The sequence below is a fragment of the Neopelma chrysocephalum genome, unplaced genomic scaffold (genome assembly GCF_003984885.1).
Source record: "Neopelma chrysocephalum unplaced genomic scaffold, ASM398488v2 Primary Assembly neopelma1_96671, whole genome shotgun sequence".
In the NCBI taxonomy this organism is placed as follows: domain Eukaryota; kingdom Metazoa; phylum Chordata; class Aves; order Passeriformes; family Pipridae; genus Neopelma; species Neopelma chrysocephalum.
Genome location: NW_020925316.1, coordinates 485,647 through 506,937, shown reverse-complemented (window position 1 = coordinate 506,937; position 21,291 = coordinate 485,647). Strand labels below are relative to the sequence as shown.

At 42.7% G+C, this 21,291-nt stretch overlaps 1 protein-coding gene across 2 annotated transcripts in view; it reads left to right on the top strand.

Annotated features, from left to right (window-relative positions):
* KIAA1958 (KIAA1958 ortholog) overlaps window positions 1-21,291 on the top strand; it is a 61,167-nt gene that overhangs the window by 26,373 nt on the left and 13,503 nt on the right. For both annotated transcript variants that reach the window (XR_003538461.1, XM_027709011.1), the window contains exon 2: window positions 4,249-5,516. Coding sequence is in view for 1 of the 2 variants with exons in the window: in XM_027709011.1 (XP_027564812.1) it covers window positions 4,361-5,516 (1,156 nt within the window). In the remaining variant the exon portion in view is untranslated. The remainder of the gene's footprint in view (window positions 1-4,248; window positions 5,517-21,291) is intronic.

Below are 21,291 nucleotides of genomic sequence, written 5' to 3'. Positions count from 1 at the left end.
CCTGGGAAGGAAATCCATTCCTAACTACCCGAGTCTGTGAGAGGACAGGATCCCAATAAGATTTCTTTCCTTCTTTACAACAAAATGCCCCCGTTGCCCTCCTGGAGCTGTAGGTCCACTAAATGCACAGTCCAGTGTACAGACCCTGCTGGAGGACACCCACTTCCCACTGTACACTTCTGCATCATCCTGTTTTTTTCCATTCAGCTACTTCATCCTTCATCCTACTTCACTGCCTCCTCACCTCTTCTACCTCCTTTCTGAGGGAGCCACATCACAGATTTCCCTGTTTGCTCTGAAGAATCTCCCATGAGGTCCTAGTCAAAACTCCACTCTATCACTCTCATGTGCAAGGAGCCAAAGGAGAAAAGGCGGTTGAGGTAGCCAGGTCTTTGCTACCCAAAGGTGTTTGTTCATTCTCTTCATGGGATAAAGGAAAGGGTTCATATTGGCAAGCTACCACCAACTGCTATTGCTCCTGGGACTTACCTGGTGTCAGTGCATCTTCTCTGCATCCTCGCAAAGGGCCTGTTGCTACTGCTGTGTGTAAAATCAGGAAGAATTTTGTCTGCATCAAGCTGGCTAAGCCAAGTCCCATCCTAGAACATAGAAGAGGGCTACTCATTAACGGTTGCTGTTCTTCATTGCCCTTTGGTCCCCAAGTAGATCTATTATGGCAATACCCTGGTTCTGGATATACAGAAAATATTCCCTTTCCCAAGTCAAATGGTGTTCCCCTTAATGCACTGACAGATCTCAAGGAATGGGTTTGCAACAACAACACTTTCTCACATGGCACATATTCTGTACACATTAGTCATTATAGTGGCATGTTGTAAATGAGGTCGTAAAAGCTAAAAAAACCTTAAAACTGGGCTCTTACTTTAGGGTCCAGATAGCTGCAGTGACTCTCCAGTGCCTAGACATGCTTCACTCTGAATTAGATATTTATAGGCTCTGAACTGCAGAAAAGTGCAATGGGAGGCTCCTGTAATGCAGTTAAAATACCAGTGTAATTCACATTGAAGCTATAGCATGTTTTTGCTAGTTACTGTATGATTTCAGAGTTATCATGTTAGCAGGTTATTAAGCATGAGTCATCTTATCAGATCTTGCCAGTCTGAATGAAGGACTTACATAATTTCTGAAATGTGATTTAGCAAACAGGAGCAGACTGTCAGCCAGCATCATACTGTCTGACTGAGCTGACAAGTTCCTTCTTAAGGAAACCAGGTAGATAATGATGCATTTGCTGTGCTTTCTACAGCATGAGTCCCTCTCTGCCAAAGTGCCATTGGCAACTTCTGCTGCGGTTGGCAAACCGAAGACACAGTGCTTCTGAATAACTGTTGTCTTTGGATTTTCAGCACAATCTTGACTGTGGCAGTCAACCTTATCTCATTTCCCTGAGGGGAAAATGGTTCTTCAGATGAACTGGGCTTTCTGTCTTCCCAAGACTCATCTCTGGTTATGCAGCAATTGATCAGCTCCATGATATCGCATGGGTTTACGCTGAAGCAGCTTCGGACTATATCACTGACTACAGCTTTCCCCTGTTCACTTTCCAGATTGTCTTCTTTGCCTTGTGTGAGTGTGGTGTTCCTCTTCCGATCTTTTGGTGTTTCTTCTGTGGCAGGCTGCATTGGAAGTACATATTGTTGAATATCTCTCTCAGAAGATATGTGGATGCCTTGGGGGTTTTGACATCTGTCAAGACTTGACAGTGAATCTTTAAAAGGTTTAAAACAAATAACATAAAAGAGAAGGTTTAGATATTTAAAAGTTGTATGTTTGCAAAGGGGAGCCTTCTCCAGTGCCTGAAAGGCTTACAAGCTGGGGACCTACTGCAGAGAGGCACTGGTCATGCAAGGAGCTTTATGTTGCAGGTCATGCAGTGAAATCTGTACCATTCCTGTGGTTTCATGTGGGCTGTAATAGAAGCTGGAATTAGAGTTATTGCAGCAGTTGTTCTCTGTGCATGCACTCTGGCTTGAGCTGCTGCAAAAACAGGCTTAAATTTTACACAATTTTATCTCTGTTTCCTAATCATATGCTTCTTGCTGTTCATCCATTCCCTCCATGTCATGATTAATTTCAAAGATGTTGGAAAAATACCTAGAAGTTTTTTAAGTATGTAGAAATTCCCATCCTGGCTCCATTCTTGACCCCACCAAACAGTCACAGTGCCTGGGTGGGGTGGAAAGACCCATGAGAAGCCTTGTGGAGAATATTGTAGGCAGTACTTGTCCATTTTGTTTCCAGTTTTAGTTTGCACAGGCCAACCTTTGCCTGGTGAATGGGAGTGAGTGGGCAGGGATATGCAGGCTGCAAAACCATTGAAACACAGCGTCCTCATCTCCCTTGGCACAGAGCAAACTGGCTTTCTGCAGCTAACTAGCAAATGATGTTGAAGAGCAACTATGTGGGCAGGTAGTAATTTGTGTGGATTTTAGGGAAAGCATTCTCCAGGGGCAGTTAGCCATTGCGTAGCTGTCTTTTTGAGCCATGACACAGTTCATTTTGCATCTAAAAATGCTTATGTAGAAGAGGACAGGGAACAAAATGAGGTGTAACATTGTGTGCTGGTTTAAAAGTTAACCAGCAGGGGAAATGAACTCAATTCAAAAGAGAGATTTATAAGTCAGAATAACAATTTATTAAAATAATACAATAAGTACAATTATACGGACAGATAATTGGTTCTAACCCGCAAAACCCAAAATGTATAACCCAGCACCCTGGGGTATGAACAAAAGTGGTGTACCTTGGCCCCCCCCCCGAGTCCAAAGTAAAGGGAGAGTGGAAAAACCTGCTGGTGGGAGAGCTGTTGCAGTCTGGTCAAAAGTGGTGATTGCAGTCCAGTTGAGGGTGGTGGTCTCAGTCTGGTTGAGAGCGGTGGTCTGCAGTCTTCCTCTGGATCCCACGAGCGGTGGAAAGGTTCCGAAACTCCCAGTTTATATATTCTCCAGTTCAGGCGGGAGTGCTCAGTCCCTCCCTCAGAGCGGGGAATTCCATAAAAGGGCATGAGGATGCTTAGTCCTTCCCTCAGAGGGGGGAATTCCATAAAAGGGTATCAGAGCGGGGAATTCCATAAAAGGGTATGAGGACAGGAACATAGGCCTCTACTGACAACAGTTTCTGGGAAATGGCATGGAAGGCTACAGAATACACAGTTTTGGGTTACACCCATCCAGTGATGAATTGGTCCCAGCCGTTCTAACCAGGACACATTGTCATGAATGCTGCATTTCAGCTGGAAAAAATGTAAAGGGCTTTTCTGCTTATATGAGAATAGAATTGAAATGAGATTACAGAAACTCTAAGACTTGTAGGTCCTCTTCACAAAGAACAGGAGAGAGAAGATTAGGAAGAGCCTCCAAACAGACCTGCAGAAATGAGTGGAGGTTCACAGATACTTTATCTGTCTGAGGTCACTGAGGTGACTTCTCTGGCATTAGGTGTATACAGAGACACTCAGACTTTGCTGTCATCTTGTACTTGCCATGAAAATGGCAAGTGTTTTTCTTGGAAAATAAACAGTATGATAAAAAAGCAAAATGTTAACTCTCAGAGCTCAAGGAAGGTTATGGCTTAAATCTTTCAGGTCCTTTGAGTTTTTCTTAAACCTTTGAACAGCTGATGATTATCAGTATAGCACAGTGAAGGGTGACTCTGTTTGATTCTTCCTTATATTGAAAACTCAAATTCAGGCCTTCACTTTGATGCCTCTCAAATTCAGTTGAAAAGGAGATGTTTGATTCATTTGAGAAATGTTCAAAGTTACGTAAAATGTCATAGTTTCTTCAGATCTGCTGTGTTTGAGTTGGTGCTTGATTGCCACCCTGGTGTTCAAGATTAATTGTATGTTTTAAGATTTTGTTTAATTTTCATTTCCTAGGTATGAAGACACAGTCAACATCTTTTGGGCTGCATTTATACTTTGTCAGAGATTTAAGCTTCAAATCATATTGCCACTGATACTGAACTGGCTTGTTTGAAAAGCAGTTTTATCTTCAGTTGTATATTGCAAGGATGTTTCTTCCTTTGGGTTTAAAGGTAGGCTTTTTGCGGGCAGAATGAGGAATGTGGCTGCTTAAAAGCAGGCGAAGTTTTGAGAAACATGTTTTGAAGGGCATGAGAATGAGAGTGAAATGGATTTAGCTAAGCTTACGAATGTTTCATTTGCCCATGGAAATGTGGTTGTGCTTTGGGATTGCTGAAGAGTGGGATTTTGCTCTCTGTTTTCAGGTAAGCAGCAAGCATGAGCTTGGCAACATGCGACCATGAGTGCCAGGACCGTGTGATCTGAACAGTGTCTTCCGCCGACTTCCCAGCACCGAGGTGTTGTTGATCCTGTGCTATGGAGGACTGCCTTCACACCTCCTCTGAAAACCTCTCCAAGCTGGTGAGCTGGGCCCACAGCCATGGGACCATCTGCAGCCTCATCCCTAACCTCAAGCACCTGCTTTCCGAGGGGGCCCATGGCAACCTGACAGCCATGTGGGGCTGTAGCGCTGGCCATGCCTACCACTGGCCCCTGGCTGCCACTTGCCGGGCTGGCTCCCAGGAGCGGGTCTGCTTCCAGGACAGCCGCAGCTTCAACTCGGACAGTCCCAGCATGCTGGGTGTGCCATCAGAGGCACAGGCCAGCCCCCTGGAGCGCTACCCAGGTCGGACGGGGAAGACCAAGCTGGATTGCACCCGCACTCGCGACTCCTGCGACTTCTCCTATTGCAGTGAGCCATCGGAGCTGGGTGAGCCTGTGGAGGAGTACGAGGATGAGGCCACTCTCTTCGACATGGTCTGTGAGTCCTCTGTCACCGACGAGGACAGCGACTTTGAGCCGCACCCCCACCGTGCCCCTGCCGGCCCCCGCAAGCGTCCAGCTGCCGGGCTGCCCACGGCTGCCCAGGCACAGCCCGCTGATGAGGGCGGCAGTGACGTGCTCCTCAAGAAGATCAAGCAGGAGCTCCCTGAGGACTACTATATAGTGGCCAATGCTGAGCTGACTGCCGGTGCCGACGGGCCGGCCCTGGCCCTGACGCAGATGTCCAAGCCCAAGCCACAGCCCCCGGCCGGCCCCTCCTGCCTGGTACCCACCAGGGCCGTGCCCCAGCCTGTCGCCGGCCCCGACCCCGACCCCCAGCGCCTCTGCTCCTCCCCGCCCGGCCTGCCCCGCATGGCCACACAGCGGCCACCCCGGGGACCCCTAGCCTCCCCAGCCCGGGGGGCAGGCAGTGGCCCTGTGGCTGCCCTGCAAGTGCCAGCCACCAGCTCCAATGCCACCACCACCACTGGGAAACCCATCAGCATCCCCCTCTCAGCACTGCAGCTGCCTGGTCAAGAGGAGCCACCGGCCACTGAGGAGACTCTCCCATCTGTCCCACAACTGGCCCCAGGTGGCGAGGTGGCTGGCTCGCCCTCAGTGAATGCTGAGCCTGAGGTCAGCTCCAGCCAGCAGCAGTCCCATGCTGTGCCCACCACCACTCCTGAGGCAGTGGTGCAGTTGATGCCAGGTAGGACACTGGGCGGGAGGTGAGGGGCGGCAGCATTTTGGGGGTAGTCACCAGGCATGGCTCAGTGAGGGGGCAGCCTGGGAGGATGTGCTGCATTGCATCAGGGTCCTGCTGGCACATAAGTCAGTAGGTAGAGAACCTACACACACTTAGAAGAGGATTTGGAAGACCTCAACTGAGCAAAGGCCATGAGGAAGTATACTGCAGCCACAGGGAGAATGCTTTTTTTAGGTCCATTTTGGTTACACTTGTTTCTTGGGAGAGAGCATGCAGCCACCTTGGTGTGTGCATGGGTCAGGGAGGACATGAAACCCATGCACTTTTTTGATGAATGAGAAAGAAATAGTCTCATCCAGTGTAGCCTGGAGGTATGGGGTCAGGTGTTGCCTTCACCCTGTCAGAAGAGTGAGATTGGACGTGGAGAGGCAGAGAGCACAAGAAGAGTACCAGAAGAGAGGTTTGCACTTCTGTAATTGTTAAACTATTTCCCTTGCCTGTAAATCAGAGCAGTCTGCAGAGATGAGAAGTATTACTACAGCCTTAACCATGAAATTGATAACAGTTTAAGCCATAATAAAATTAGTTTTTTCCCTTTACTTGGTGAGAGCACTCATGCCCCATGTCCATAATTTTTTCATCTCCGTCTGCTGTCAATGCACAAAGAACTGGCAAAACCAGATCAACGTTATCTGATAAAGAGCACGTTAAAACAGCTTACTTCTGCTGAATGATTATCTGATGTGCAGAATAACTAACTGTTAACCATAGGTCTTCAAGAGGGAGCGGAAATCTTTCTTGAGCAGATTTGCCAGCTCCCTCTTGATGTGAGTGCAGACAGTGCTCACTTTGCTCTTACAGCTGGTGAGTGGTGCCACTCTGGGAGGAGATGTGGGCAGGAGTGAGTTCTGCATGTGCTCCCTTGCTGATTCAGCCTTGAACTGTCTGATCAGAGAGAGTACAGCCAAATAATGAAGGGGGAAAAAACTGCTTATATGCAGTCCTGGGCAGGTAAGCACTGAAAACAATGACTTTAACAGAGTGGATGATACTTCAACCTGGACATCCTGAAATCTGATTGAATGCTAGTAAAGCTATTAATTGGCAAGAGTCTGCAGATCTTGTTGCCAGATAAAACAAAAGACAAAGTTAAACACTGAGTTTTACTAAGTAAAACCCTGCTAAGCATTAGAAATTAGAAAGGATGATAATTGTCTTAGTTATGCCAAAGCATATTCTTCTTTGGGACCCATTTCTGCATGGCTGCATCTTTGAGACGTTATTTTGCAGTAGTCCTGTCATGTAGCATCCCTTGTGGAAATTCCCTTACAAAAATCCATCTGGTTTAGACTTGACTCTGCTCAGCTAAATATGAGAGAGGTGGGATGCCTGACGCCATTCAATCCAAATTGTGTGGTAAATCTATTTATTCTGCCTTCCTCAGTTTGTAGTCTGTCACTACTATATATACTAGAGCTGGTTTCTACCAACCTGCCCTTGCAACTTGCTCAGTCTGAAACTTGCAACCTGGGACAACAGAATAGAAACCTAGGGAGAATTTTTTCATGTTAGGTGTGTGTTATCTGGGAGAGTGATTTACTTTTAACAGATCCATTAAAAAATCTAAAGTATTTTTCCAGGTCCTCAGAAGCCAAACAAGATCAGCAGTTGTTACTGCTTAGGGTTAAACCTTACAGGCATGCATGCAGCACCCCATTTTCACTTTTGTATAGTTTCAAGACCAGAGTTGGTCCATGTCTAATGTTTCACTGTTAGGACAAAGTGGGATTGCTCCTGGATAAATTTGCTCACTGCATAAATCAACCCTCAAAACCTTCTAGTGCATTTTGCAAAGACAGTGTGTGGTTCTCAGAGTGCTGTCCAAATTCCACTTCAATCAGTCATGTTCTCCGCAGATAAATTTCTTATGCTCTTCCAAAAATGTGTTACACAGTTCCTTTCCTGTTATAGTGTTGTTGTCATATGCTGCTACTCTACTCAGTGGTGGTGGCATTTTAATGAGGGTAAAATGATTGGCATATGACTAGAATTTGATACATGAGTGAAGTCTCCCATTTCCATAGAGCTTGGTCCTTTGGGAAAGAAGGGCCGGCATTAATAAATCTTCAAGTTGCAGAAAAGTGAGCAATGTTTGTAAGTGAATTTATTACAGATGCATAATTCTGCACAGCAGATTCTTGATAAAACATGGAGGTTTGATTAAAGATTAGATTAGGGTGATTGCTTGTGTACAATGATTTCATTAGGTTGTCTCCTAACAAAGAGCAGTGTACTGGAAGTCGTTCATGATATATAAAATTTGAGCTATATTGAACTACAAGATGTTTATCTATCCTATGCAAAAATCTTCTGTTAGCTAGATATAAGGATGAGTATAATTCTTATGTAAAAAAAGGTAGGAACTAATTACATCAAAGAGCCTAGAACTTTTATTATTTTATAGACTCAGTGCCTGCTTGACAAACAAACAAAGGTTCAGTTGAAAGTAAGCAGGGAATTTAAATTCTCTCTTGTCCCCTCCACAGTGTTGGTTAATTTTAAAATAATGTGTGAGACCTTGTTCCTGGTCCCATTAGAACTGGTAGTATAAGGTCTAAGTAGGCAACTGGTAGTATAAGGTCTGAGATCTGTAGGACTAAAGCCTTAAATAAGTTATGATTAAAGGCTGCAATCCAACCAGCACTTTGAGTTTTAGCTGAAGTGACATGTCGTTGCATTTGTACCAGCCACAGCTGATAGTTTTCATGCATGCTAATCTCACAGATCATGAAAGTTTGAGTGAGATTCTCCATAAAATCAAAAATCTTGATAATATATGTTAGCTTAGGCCAGTTTAAGCAACATTATGCTTTTGGACTAGTCATTCTTTCAAAGAGGGTTTTATTCCCCCTCTTTTACTCTCTTTTAAGAGTACAAGGTTTTAATGAAGGCATGGTGACTGAATGTATAAACAGGGACCTTACAAAGATATTTTCATGTCTCAAAAGAGAGGTGGCATCCCAGTGAAAATTCAGTTATGTTAGACACTGATTTCTGTTGGATTTAGGTGTCCATCTAAGCATTGTGGCATATACTGGATTATTTTTTATTACATTTTAGCACTAATAAGTGGACATTTGCCTGTGAATTTTCAGGTCTTTCATTATCACTTCATTAGCAAAGCCTTCAAGAATATATGTAGGTACTATTTAGTCCTTTTCTTGTTCTGGAAAAACTGAGAGGACCTGCATCTGTTAGGAGAGAAATTTTTTGCAATGGTGGAGAGCAGGAAATTTCTGCAATTTCTATTTCCCCAAGAGGCTCTTTTGTCCTTTGCTTTTGCTACCACTTAGTCTGCTTTTTTGTCTCCAAGAACCAGCAAGGGCAAGGTAGATCACATCAGTGGAGATGGAAGGTGAGTAAGAAACATCATGCTTTAGGTTGCAGTACATGCAGCTTAGAGAAATTAGTGACATTTTGATGTCTAAAACCAGGAATGGAAAATATTTGGTATTATTGCAGAAGGATATGGAGGAAGACTATGGCTCAGAGAAGGACAGATCTTGTTTTATATGAAGATAAGTTTTGATTCTCAGATAGGCAGAACTTACTTTGCAAAGAGAATTGCAGAAGAATTTAGGAAGAATACTTGCTTTTCACCCGAAAACTGAGGGTGAAGATGTGCTTTGTGTTAACAAGAGAGTGCAGAAAGATATCTCTGGTCCAACATTAGTCCAGCACTATAAATAGAAGAGCAAAGAGCTCCATGAAAAAAAAAAGATATCAAATCCGTATATACAAACTGTGCAGAACACAAAGAGTACTGAGATGTGGCAAATGATATTCTGTGGTACTATCACAGTGCCGCTCACTGTCCTGCCATCATGGTTATCAAACAGTATCAGCATTTGAATGTGTGCCGTGATGGATCCTGGTCTGTGGTGAGGGCAGCACTTAGCTTTGCTGTCTCTGATGTCTCTCCTCTGACATCCTCTCCATTCTTTTATTTTCTCTAACTGGTGTGTCAGAATGCCAGATCAATACCTGATAATCAGCTTAGCCTGGTGACTTGGGCAAAGATCTAGTTCTGTTCCTGTGCTCTTGTCACAGGAAGGTGTGAGCAGGGATTCCAGCCTTTCATGATTGGCACGTAACATGGTTTGACTCTTGCTCTGCTCTCAGTGTGGACATCCCTGTTGGTTCTAGGTGTTTATATAAGTCTCTGTCAGAACATTACCATTATAAAATGCAGTACATCTGGGGGTTGTCTGATATTTGTGTAGAGCTCTTAGGTGGAATATATTAAGTATTTTTCTGCACTTTTCTTTTGTACTTCACATGGGGTTGCTGAAACAGAAAGGGAAAGGGACTTGATGGTCAGGGTACTTTCTGAGAGTGATTTTCCACTTTATAGGAGGTTGGTACTTCAGTAAATAAGCCTAAGGAAGTAATCATTCCCCTGTACTTGGCACTGCCAAGCCCACAGCTTGAATTTCCTGTTAATTTTTGGGTCCCTCACTCCAAGAAAGACCTTGAGGTGCTGATGCAACAGAGGGCAACAGACCTGGTGAATGGTTTAGAGCATAAGTCCTATGAGGAGTGGCAGAGGGAGCTGGGGTTGTTTAGCCTGGGGAAAAGGAGGCTGAGGTGAGACTTTATCACTGTCTTCAGCTACCTGAAAGGAGGTTGTAGGCAGGTGGGGTTTGATGGCAGGCAACTACTGATGTGTTCCTTTTGATCAAACTCAGGATGACTGTCAGTGACACTGTGATCTGTTGTAGCTTTTCATTAACTAGGTCTTCATGATGAAAACATCACTTGAAACCATAAAACAATTGATTAATAATATTTAATTAATTGCTTGCTACTTTACACTTCTGGGGGGGAAATGAAAGGAGAAAGCTGGCTGTCTGTTTTGTTCAGAGAAGGAAAGCATTTTCTCTGAACTATTCTACTCAAGGTCACAAAAAGCTCAATGTGTTGTATTACTGAATTATTTTAAGCAGGAAGCCTATACCCAAAGATCAAGCCTATGGAAAATAAGAACGTTCATCTCTGATCCTTGAATATCTTGGTTCGGTTTTCTGTTTACACTTACCTCTCTCTTAACTGGCTATCTACCTAATCTCTGTTTTACTACAGTAACTGGTGAAGGGTAGCAGTATGAATGAGCCACAGAAGCATTGATGGTTTTGTATGGGAGTAATTTCATTTTGTCCACAATTTGGAGCACTCTTCTGATTGTGATGGGCTCTGTCCTTTAGTCATGTTGATGTGCCAGGTTATGGTTTGTTTGCTTTTTCTATCCTTTACTCTTGGCAAATGGAGCAGTGCCGCTTGTTTGGAACTTGATTTCTCTTACTGACTATAAATCCAAGAAAACAGATTAATAGACGTGAAGACTATTTGTGGCATTACAGCACAGCATTCATGCCTGCATGCTGATATACATTTTACTTTTTGCTCAGAGATTTCCGTTTTATTTTTTCAGTCTGTATAAAGAAGTGGCTTTTTGCCTCTCCGTCCTGTCCCATGAGTTGACACAGACCTCAGAAAACTTGGGCAAATAACTTGTCCCATTTACCATTCACTTACACAATTCATAAATGCATCAGACTGTTTATTATGCTAGTGCATAATAAGATAGCCATATATACATATACATCCACAACTTATCCATTAAACTATACCCCATGTCACCTCTTACATTAATTCGTGTCAGTTTTGATATGAATTCATTCAGTAGCAGGGGAACTGATTGTTCATGTCCTGTATAGAAGAACATTTTTATGGAAATAACAATACAATCCTGACAGGAAAACTTTGACCGTGTAAATACAGAAGAGAAATAATAACAATATTCTTAGCAGCAGAGAGGTATTGTAATATGTATATGCTCTCTGAGTAGCTAGAAAACATTTGAAACTCCTCATTTTATTTAAGGAGGCTTTATTCAAGTAGAGCTGCAAAATGTGGCTAAATATTTACTCAATGAAACTATGATAAATTAATTTTAAACATTTATTCAAGGACAGAAATAAATCAGTTGTGCCATGAACAACAGTCTAGTTCCTGATAAATATGCTTTTCTTATAGGTTTGTCTCCTCTCTGTGTAGAATTTCCAGCTGCTCCTGCACGTCTTGAGACTCCTTGTCCTGGCATATGCTTGGATGTGCCATGGCTAATTGGAATAAAGTGTGTGCACTTTGGTCTGCCAGGGTGTGTGAGCAGCTGCCTAGCAGAGTATCTAACGCCTGAGGTCTGTGGTCTTTCTGCAAGCTGGGATGTATTCCCAGCTTGTTGAGTCTCCCCCAGCCTTGTAAGACCTTTGCATCTTTGAACTTCCATCCCTCTCTAATATGATGAGAGTTGTGTTTGCAAAGGTTAAAATAAAGTTCAAAGTCATAATATTTTTTTCTGGAGTGTGATTAGGAGAGTACTCTCAGCACAGGCTCCAAACAGAAAAGCAGGCTGAAAATCCACCTTAGAAGCTGTTTTGCTTGAAGTGTTGAACTTCATCCTCTCTGGAGAACCGTGTAAAGAACTGGTCCTCAATACTGCTTTCTGACCCAGTGAAGGCAAAGGAAATAGGTGTTTTAAAAGTGTGCATGGAAATCAGTTTAACACAAGGTTGTAAATTGTGAGCTGTTCATGGAGTTTGTGCCCTTCATAACTGCTTCACTCTGACTGGAGATTATGTAGTGAAAGGTAAGGTCTGGCTGGGCAAAATCACCGACAGAGAATTTCAGAAATAAAACTGCAAGGTCAGTAACAAGGCAATTGGAGTACTTTGCTAAATTAAAGATGGGGATGAGAGAAAATATATTGAAATGCAGTTCTTTGGGATGTGTGTGCTGTGATCTGTTCCCAGAAATAAATGGCATGAGCTGTCAACAGATGCTCTTACACCTGCAGTAGATAGTTCAGCCAGAACAGAGAGGGGTAGCTTTTGATTCACTACAAATGACACTTTAATAAAATAGAGAAAAAAAATGTCTGCAGTCTCTAATAAGCAATATATCAACCAAGTACTGTCAGCCTGTGTAGAAAGTTCACAGTATGATTTATTATGTTAATTACAGTCATGTGGTCCTCATGCTCGAGTCTGAAACTGCTCACATTCTCAGCTTGATTTAAGGATACTCTTTGGCCAAGACTTAAAGTGCAGCTTATTATGATTAATGTAATAAAATATTTATTACATTCTCCTTTTCTTTGTTTCTTTGCTTGCTGCCCCAGTTAGACTGCCTCATTTGAAACACTGATATAAATTAAATTTCAGATGATGAGGATCCTCATCTGGTTTTAATCTCTCTCTTCAGTATTATGTTTTTTCACATCCTTTGTTCTTATTCTCTTTTCTCTCCCCCACATCTTTATTTCCCTCCCCTATTTCCCAACTCTGTTGCTCAGCTGCTGTCTAAAGTGAATCAAAAGCCAGCAAACTGATAGCCCTGGCTCATCCCTTCAAAATCTCTTGCATTGCTTTCTCAAATATGCTTATTAAAGTTATTTCTTACATGCAATGACATTAAAACTGGTGGTAGGCTGTAGCTGAGAACATGCTAAGCCTCTGGTGATGTGCGGTGGAATGTTTTACATGTTCTACATTTACATTCTCCTTAGAGAAGACTAAACTGTAAGGGGATGCATGCTTAGGCCTAGTTTCTCATTCTTCTTCCACAGGGCTTGCAGAGAGACACAAAATTCCACTGTGCCAAATTTTCCAAAATGCCATATAAATTTTTACCTGTTATTTTGTGCAAACCAGCCCACTAGTTAAATTGTTGGCTGAGCAATCAGTGCTTCTGAGATCTGTATACACATCCAAATCTGTATACAAATCTGGCTTTCTCTGGGTGAGTAAAGGTGAACACCTTTCTGAAAATTTAAGCACTTAGCTTGGTTATGTAAGACATGGGGTTTTGCCATGAGAATCTGTATAATTTTTGAATTATAAGCTTAGTTCAACAAAGGAGGTGTGTCTCAGATCTTTACAGGTTTTTTCTCTCCTCCTTTTTGTTTTTTCTTCTTGTTATTTTCTCTTAGCAGCTTGTGAATCAAGTCATTGTATGCACATGAATGTTGTTCAGTTGTGCCCCTCTTCCACCTTCAAAACATATAATGACTCAATCCAGTTTATTTCTACACTACTACAGAATCATATACTTAAATACAGGGACTCCAGTCCAGAGTGCACTTCCAATATGCTTTTTGGATTGGAAACTTACTTGTAAGAAAAACTGATACTCTGCTGAGGATGTGTATACAACACTTTCTGGAGTGGTGTCAAGCCAAGTCCTTTTGGAAAACAAGTGCATCACTTCTGCCATGCATCATCCAGCTTCCAGTTCAGAGGGTAGGTTAGGCAATCACAATCATTCCTTTAATTCCTTCTGCCACAGAGCATGAAAGTAACTAACATACTTTGAAAGGGTGACATTTCTCTGTGTTGCTAAAAAGTCCTGGGTAAAAAGAGAATTTTATTTTCTAGAGTTAAATATGTAATCTGAAGAAAATAATTGGCAAAAAAAGTCTCCTTTCTTTAGTCTTAAACTGAAACCAGTACTTTGAGTTTTCTAATGGTGTTAGCCACGAATTGTATGTAAACTATTAGAACATTATATGGCTGAATGCAAAGATGCATGCTCCACATAAAGCTGACATTAGCTTCACATTCTAGGTAGTGTTTTGCCACTTATGAGCTCCAGCAGCACTTCAGTTTCACCAAACTAACTGATTTATTTAACCTGAGCTCTAAAAAAATAACAATTATGTTTTAGAAGTGAACATTGTTGAAGAAAATTTAGTCAGTTATTTTGAAACACATGGGGTTTTACATTTTTTTAAATATTTTTGGGTTTGCAATATTGAAAACTCTAAGCACGACTTTTATATCCTCCAGTTCTATGAAGAGTTGAGTCCCTGAATGTCAATTATATAAAGGTCCAAATAATTTGTTTTATAACCTTCCTTTAAAGGTAATAGCTATGGACATAAGAGAGGAATGAGGCAGGGCAGGTAGACCTGAAGGTGGTTGCAGGCTAGATTATAATCCAGGTGGCTGACCTGGAACAGGGCAGCTAAAATGGCAGACTGCAGTCCAGCTGTGAGCTGAGTATATTTTGCCTGTGTATCACCTAAGTACCAGTTATATGAGTTTCTTCTGTACTCTTGCAAAATACCTTTTGTTTCTGCTGTTCTCCATAGTGTGCCCCAGGGAGCAGCTGTAGTGTCCTGCTGTGCAATGCTGCAGTGTTGGGCAAGCCTGGGAGAGCTGGAGTTGGTATATTTGTTCCTGACAGATGGAGATGGAATGTGGGTAAATATCCCACGGTTGAGGCACAGAGGAAATAAATCCCATTTTGCATTGCAGCAATTTATGGTAGTGCATCTCAGAGCAGCTTTGAAAGGAGATAGGAAATTGCGTGGCCTCATACCCCAGAGATGCCACTGTAAGTGTTCAGTGGAAGAAGTCAAATGCGAGGTAAAGATGGCATTCAGCACTTCTCTTTTCCACCGTCCCTGATGAAACCAAAACCAGACAACTAGATGAAGTGGAAATCATACTCTGAACAAATGAAAACATTTTTTTATTTAGAAAATGCATTTTTAGAATCTTTGTGCTGCAATGGTGGAGAAGGAAGGAAGCCTTGTAGAAATCGGAGTCCCAAGAGCACTGCTCTTAGTGAAATCATTGGTGATTTCCAGTATCCACTGCCTAAAAAGGGTGATCCAATCAGTCTTCATAGGAGGAGATAAATTCCTATTCGTTTGTCATAGCTACAAATTGCCCGACATCTGAGGATCATGCAGTAGTCCCATTAAATGTGTATTTTACTGTTGGCTTTGCCAGCAGCAAATTGCATCTCATGTCTTTTCAAGCTGTTGTAGGGAGAAAGTAGTGAAAATTAATGAAAACTGGAAACCAGTGCTAGTATCTGAGTGAGCATCCACTTGTCAGACCATTGTATACCTTGCAAAAAAATGTACAGGTGACTAAAGTTTGTTCTAGTGACTCAACTTCATTGAGACCGAGCAATTCAAGAAAAATGCAGAAACACTTTCTTCTACTTCAGTAATCTGCATTTGACAAGGTTAGATCCTGTTATCCTTCAGAGCTTGGAAGCTGTTAGATGTCAAAAACTAATGAAAGTGTCCATCCAGTCTCTCATGGTTTCAGAACCCCAAAATCCAATTCCTGATTCTTAGCCCCCCTCCCACATCTCAACCCAGTGTGAGGTGTGTTTCCAGACACCACACGAGACTCAGAATGGGGGGAAGGGATATATTACAAGACTGTACAAATAAATAAATACTGTAATACACTACATACACAATTTCAACTAACTCTACCATGACATACAGTATTTACAATGGATCAAATCTCTTCTCCCTCCAAATAAAAGTCCAGGAGGGAAGAAGGGAAAAGATCCTTTTCTCTCTTTGAGCAGCAACTCTCTCTAGGGCAGCAGGTCTCTTCCTCTCTTCCATGCAGCAGTTGCTGGATCTCTGCCAGCACACACGAGGGGGTCTCCAAGCCCCTCGGCCCTTCGACGCAGGCGAAGGGTCTTTCCGTGGGCTGCGTTCACCCAGACAAAGGTCGCTCCACCACGGTCATATCACGAAGCACAGCGGTCTTCATGACAGTCTGTATCGTCAGGGGATTCGAGCCCCTTTGCAGAGCTCCCATGCTCTGCCTCAAGATGGCTGCCAGCTTCTCTGAAGCTGCAGCAGGGGAGGGCCCTAAGTCCTCTCTCACACATTTCGTCCTGGCTGAGCTCTCAGGACCACTACATTTAGGACTTCCAATTAATAGGAGTCCACCCCCTCCATTTTTGGAGGGATCTCAAAGAAAGTTTGGGGGGAGTTTTGCAGTTCTTACCCCAACAAACTCTGTAGTACTTTAGTTCTCTCTGCTGCTTTTCTCTCTCTCTCTCTCTCGGCTCGCAGTAGTTTTTCTGTCTGCTTTGCTGCATGTTTGTTTTGGTGCTTCTCTTATCTCTTGGCTCTGTGCTGCCGCTTTTCCTCCGGTCAGTGATGTTCTGTCACTTCTCCTGCCGCTGCCCACTCACAGTGGAGAAAACTCCTTCAGCTTCCAACTACAGGTACTTAGCCCAGTTTAACACTGTTCCAAGTCCCTGCAGCCCCAGCCAAGGAGCTGGGGGGAGGCCGGAGGCCCCAAGGGGCTCCTGTCCCTGCTTCCTCGTGGCTCACAACATGGCTTCTTCTCTTCTTCAACAACTACAACTACTTTCTTTTCCGGTCTACTTGTGGTATGTTTATATTTTGCAAGAGCGCAGATTGGTTCAAATCTCAAGTGTCACCACCCTCTGGGGGTTACCACTTTCTTAGCTCCAGGGGGGAAAACCTGGTTCAAACCACTACACAGTCACGGAGTTTTCCCCCCTCTTTTGACTCTGACTCACCAAGCTTAAGCTTAAATATTATGGCACAGGAAGTGCTTTATTTGGGCTTAGGACTTCCTAGTGAATTGGTTATTGTTGGGTTTGAAATAATAACATTAAAACATGTGTATTTGTGATATTTGTGACTCAAGCCTGTGACTGTTGCATGTGTGCAGGAGTTGCCCCAAGGAATTTAGTCTGTACCAGGCAGTAGAAGTGCCAGAAATGTCATTCTCCAAATGTTTAGCTCTCCTTGTCTCTCAGTCTCATGGAGTTTCAACAAATGCTTAGAGGCACTTCTTCTGGGGAGACCTTCTACTCTTACCCTCACTCTCATTTTTGGCAGTAAGGCAGGAGAATGGCCTTCACTGGGTTATTCCTGTGATATGGTGATAAACAGCTGTTGGCTTTCTAGGTTTTGCATGCAAGAAAGAGTACTGATACTCAAGGATGCCGTGGTATGACGGTGGTATTCAGCTGCTTCTGATAGGGAAGCAGTAGCACTGCTTCCAGGAGGGCACGTTTTTCAGAGGGTAACACAACTTTTCCCCTTTGTGACTTGACCAAACCTCCCTTGCACAACAGTGTGACCTCTGCTCATTGTGATTGTAGACCCGAGAGTCGTTTGCCTACTGACAGTCTCTTGAAACAGGAGGAGACAGGAGTTAAGTAAGGTAGGAGCAGGCTGTGATTTACCTGAACTTTTTTACTGGGCTGCATATGGCCATGTCCCAGAGGTTGGCTATTGCTGCTTTCCAATAATTGCGGAACAGGGGCAACAGCCAACCTGCAAAGTGCTGGGGAGTACTTAGCTCCAGCTAAATATATGTAGTGATAAGGAGATATATAGTGCTTTATGTGTGATTAACTAGGCTTTTTCACTTGAATGAAAGCATTTTGGTGGAGGCAGGCCTGCTGCAGAGGCATTTTTCTAGTCTGGGCACAAATTTGGTAGAAAAGACTTTGGCTAGAGATGTGATTACCACCAAAAAACCCACCTTGCTTTTAATGTATGTCTGTGAAATCTCAGTGCTTACAACCCACAGAGTTTAAGACTGTTTGCAATAATAACTCAGGTTTGTGACTCCCACTATTTTTACAAATCTTCTCTGAACATTAATAATCTGCATCTGTCTGTCATGAAAACAAGAGCCTTTCCCCCACCATATGTAATTACAGATGTTATGTCCTTTTCAGGGAATCCAAGTGTATGTATGTGTGCGAGCTGAATAAAACAACCCTGAGTTTGATAACTCTGCTGATAATATTAAGTCTTGGCTGCATTAAGATCAGATTATGAAAAGATCAGAAAACAGCTGTTTCTCTGTGGGAGAGACCATCTGATGGTTGTGAGCTATCCTGGAACACTTGGCTCCCACTGGGTTGTCTGTTTAATCTCTCCAGGTCACTATCTCTATGTCTTTGTTTAAACTGGAACATCTTAAATTTTTGGCACACTTTGAAATTCAAAGATGGAAGTTTACCCTGGATCCCACAGTAGGGTGGGTTATACTGGCTTTTTCTGCCATGTTCTAGTTTTCTTGGAAATGATACTCTGATGTGGGATCAGATAGGAAACACAAAAGCTCCAACCAGGTCTTTTGTGCAGTGATGCAGCTGAGGGGGCAGGACCTCAGGAAATGCATCTCCAAGTCAATTTATTTTTTCATGTTTCTGCTGTAGTCTGTAAAACAGGTAACAGCACTACCAGCTCCAAAGGGTGCACTATGACAAGGAAAAGGAATTAAGAATAGCGTGTCTTGGTAGATCAATGATAACAATTATTTTTGGTTGGTTGGTTCTGACCAACTAGCTGAGAGTATTCCTAAAGCCTAGCAACAGACACCGACAGAAGATTTATAAGAAAGGTGCAAGCATATATAACACGTCTCCATTCTCCTGTCCCCTATCAGTTTGCAGCTCAGGCCTTTCTGATACAGAGGTGTTCCCTTGCATTGAGGAGGACTTTGTGACTTGTTTTTTATGCTTTTACCCAGTTTTGGAACCCATGCAAACTGAAGAGTTGATGATACAGTTGATGGTGAGCAGTGGAGGTCCACAGGTTTATGTTTGCAGTAGTCAAGGAACTAATGTAGATCCCCACCAGTGTTTTCAGTAGTTTCCACCTGGTCCACAGCACATTAAAAAAAAAAAATTGCAAAAGAACTTTTGGTCTCTATTCAGCAAGATGAGCAAAGTGAGACAAAGCAAATGTCTAGGAACTGTTACACTGGAAACTCCCTGCATTTGTGCCATGCTATGATACATCACCAATACTTGAGTGGTCTCATAGGAAGAGAATAATCCACTGCTACCATTGCAACCTGGATTCAGAGCCAAAGTAGAGGTAGAACTCTCCTGATGTAGCTGCATGAGAATCTGACCCCATATTTTTTAACATTTCCCACCTGCCTTGCGGAGTAACACACACCACACTACAGCACTGCAGGAATGCAATGTTTCTGGAGCACTGTTTCGCTCATGTAACTTGGGGAGATCTTTAATTCAGCCTGGGTTTTATAGCTGTTAGGTGCAGATAGGGCAATTTCCTTTGCAGATAAAGGAAAGATGCTGTAACATAAATGAATGACTGGGTGTCACTGCTGTGTTGTGACAGGCTATCCTCTAAGAAGTAGTGATTGATGACATGTATGAAACTGAGCCATTATATGTGGTGTTTATATTGAAGTAGTACTTAACATGTGGGCTGTCAGTCAAAGCACTGATTACTTACACGTTCTATAATAAGTGGTGGGTGCAGTGAACAACATACTAGAGTAAATGTTTGTTTTGGAGCTTTAAAGAGGGTTGTCTCTTTGTTTCCAGCCTGCATCTAGCCATACTAAAAAGGACCTATTTTGTACATTGCCTAAAGCATGAGACTTCACTGCAGGATGCTAGGAGGTCTTTTTGATGCTGACATCAGTATTAAAACAAGTTTCTGAACCAGGCTGGTGGCCTTTCTTTTCCCTCTAGAGCATAGATCGAGCTCTGTGCTCTGTGGCAGCATTTTTTCATGTCTGCAGAAGCCCCCAAAGGCCTCAGCTGCAGATGGTTACTTTTCTGTGCTTTGCAGCATTTGAGGACCCCTCTCAGCAGGTTTTCCTGAATGTTCTGGGTGTGGCAGATGCTTTCCAGTGAAGACACAGGACCTGTTTCTGTTCTGCTGGGAAGTCCTAAGGCAAGTCACTCTTCATGCCTCTCTCTGCAAATGTGGTATGGAGGTGACGGGATGAACTTTCTTGAGAGTCAGTCTGTAGATGGGTGGGAGGAGAAGCTGTCCAGCATGCACCAATGTTTCTGCACCACATGAAACACTGCAGGTGGGCTAGGGAGGGAGAATGGGCTACTTTCCTTTCCCTGCTGCCTCCTCCTCTGTTAAGAGGCTCAAAGGGAAGAGGAGGAGCAAGTGTCTGAGCCCTGGTGCAAAGCCATGGATGTGCTACACGGCCTGACATAAGCTTGGCCTGAGTGACAGAGAGGCAATGGGAACTTAACCTAGTCTCATACTGCTTTGCGGTGTGTATCTTGGGTGGGAAACACCTGGTGAGTGTTACTATGGCACTGTTAACAGGACACCAAAATGTTTGGGGTTTGCAACAAAACAGAACAAAAAAGAACTTGCTTTTTAAAGTAGAATAACTGGATTTTTCCTTCTTTGCATTTGCTGTTACTTTTCTAAAACCATGAAGGTTTATCACATTCAGAGTGACAGTTCCACCTCTGTGCTTGTAAGCTGCATCCTTGTGCAAACAGGTAGTTTCCTTATGCCAAGAAAACAGTCCTTAAGAACACACATCACTTATACTTAAAGGCTTTCCCTTTTTATGCTTATTTTATGATCGGCCAGAAAATCAACTGTCAGTAACAGCTATCATAGTGGTAGCATCTGAATACTGTGTTTTGATATGCCATTGATTATAAGGATCTTTGAGTATAGCCTAAGGATCTTTGAGTATAGCCATAGAGAGCAATATCTAGCTGTTTCCAGAATTTGATTTTTCTGCAAAATGAGAAGAAATTGTCACAATTGTAATTCCACTGTCAAGGTACAGTTTGATTACGAAGAGAGACTATATAATCATGTGTTTGATCCATATCTTCATATGTAAACATATTAACTACTTTTTTTATTGTTGTCCATTTGTAAATTGCACATTGCTCTGTAGTAATTTAACCTGTCAACATCTTTGTTAGGATATACTGTACATTTCTGACTATATTTATTTAGCTCTTTAAAAATGTGCCTGATTAAAGATAAATATTACTGTCATAAATACAATGCTTTAGTAATTTTTTGTAGAAAACAAGATGAAACCAGTACAACCTCTAGTTTCACAAATGAAACAATTCAGAATATGTTTATTAG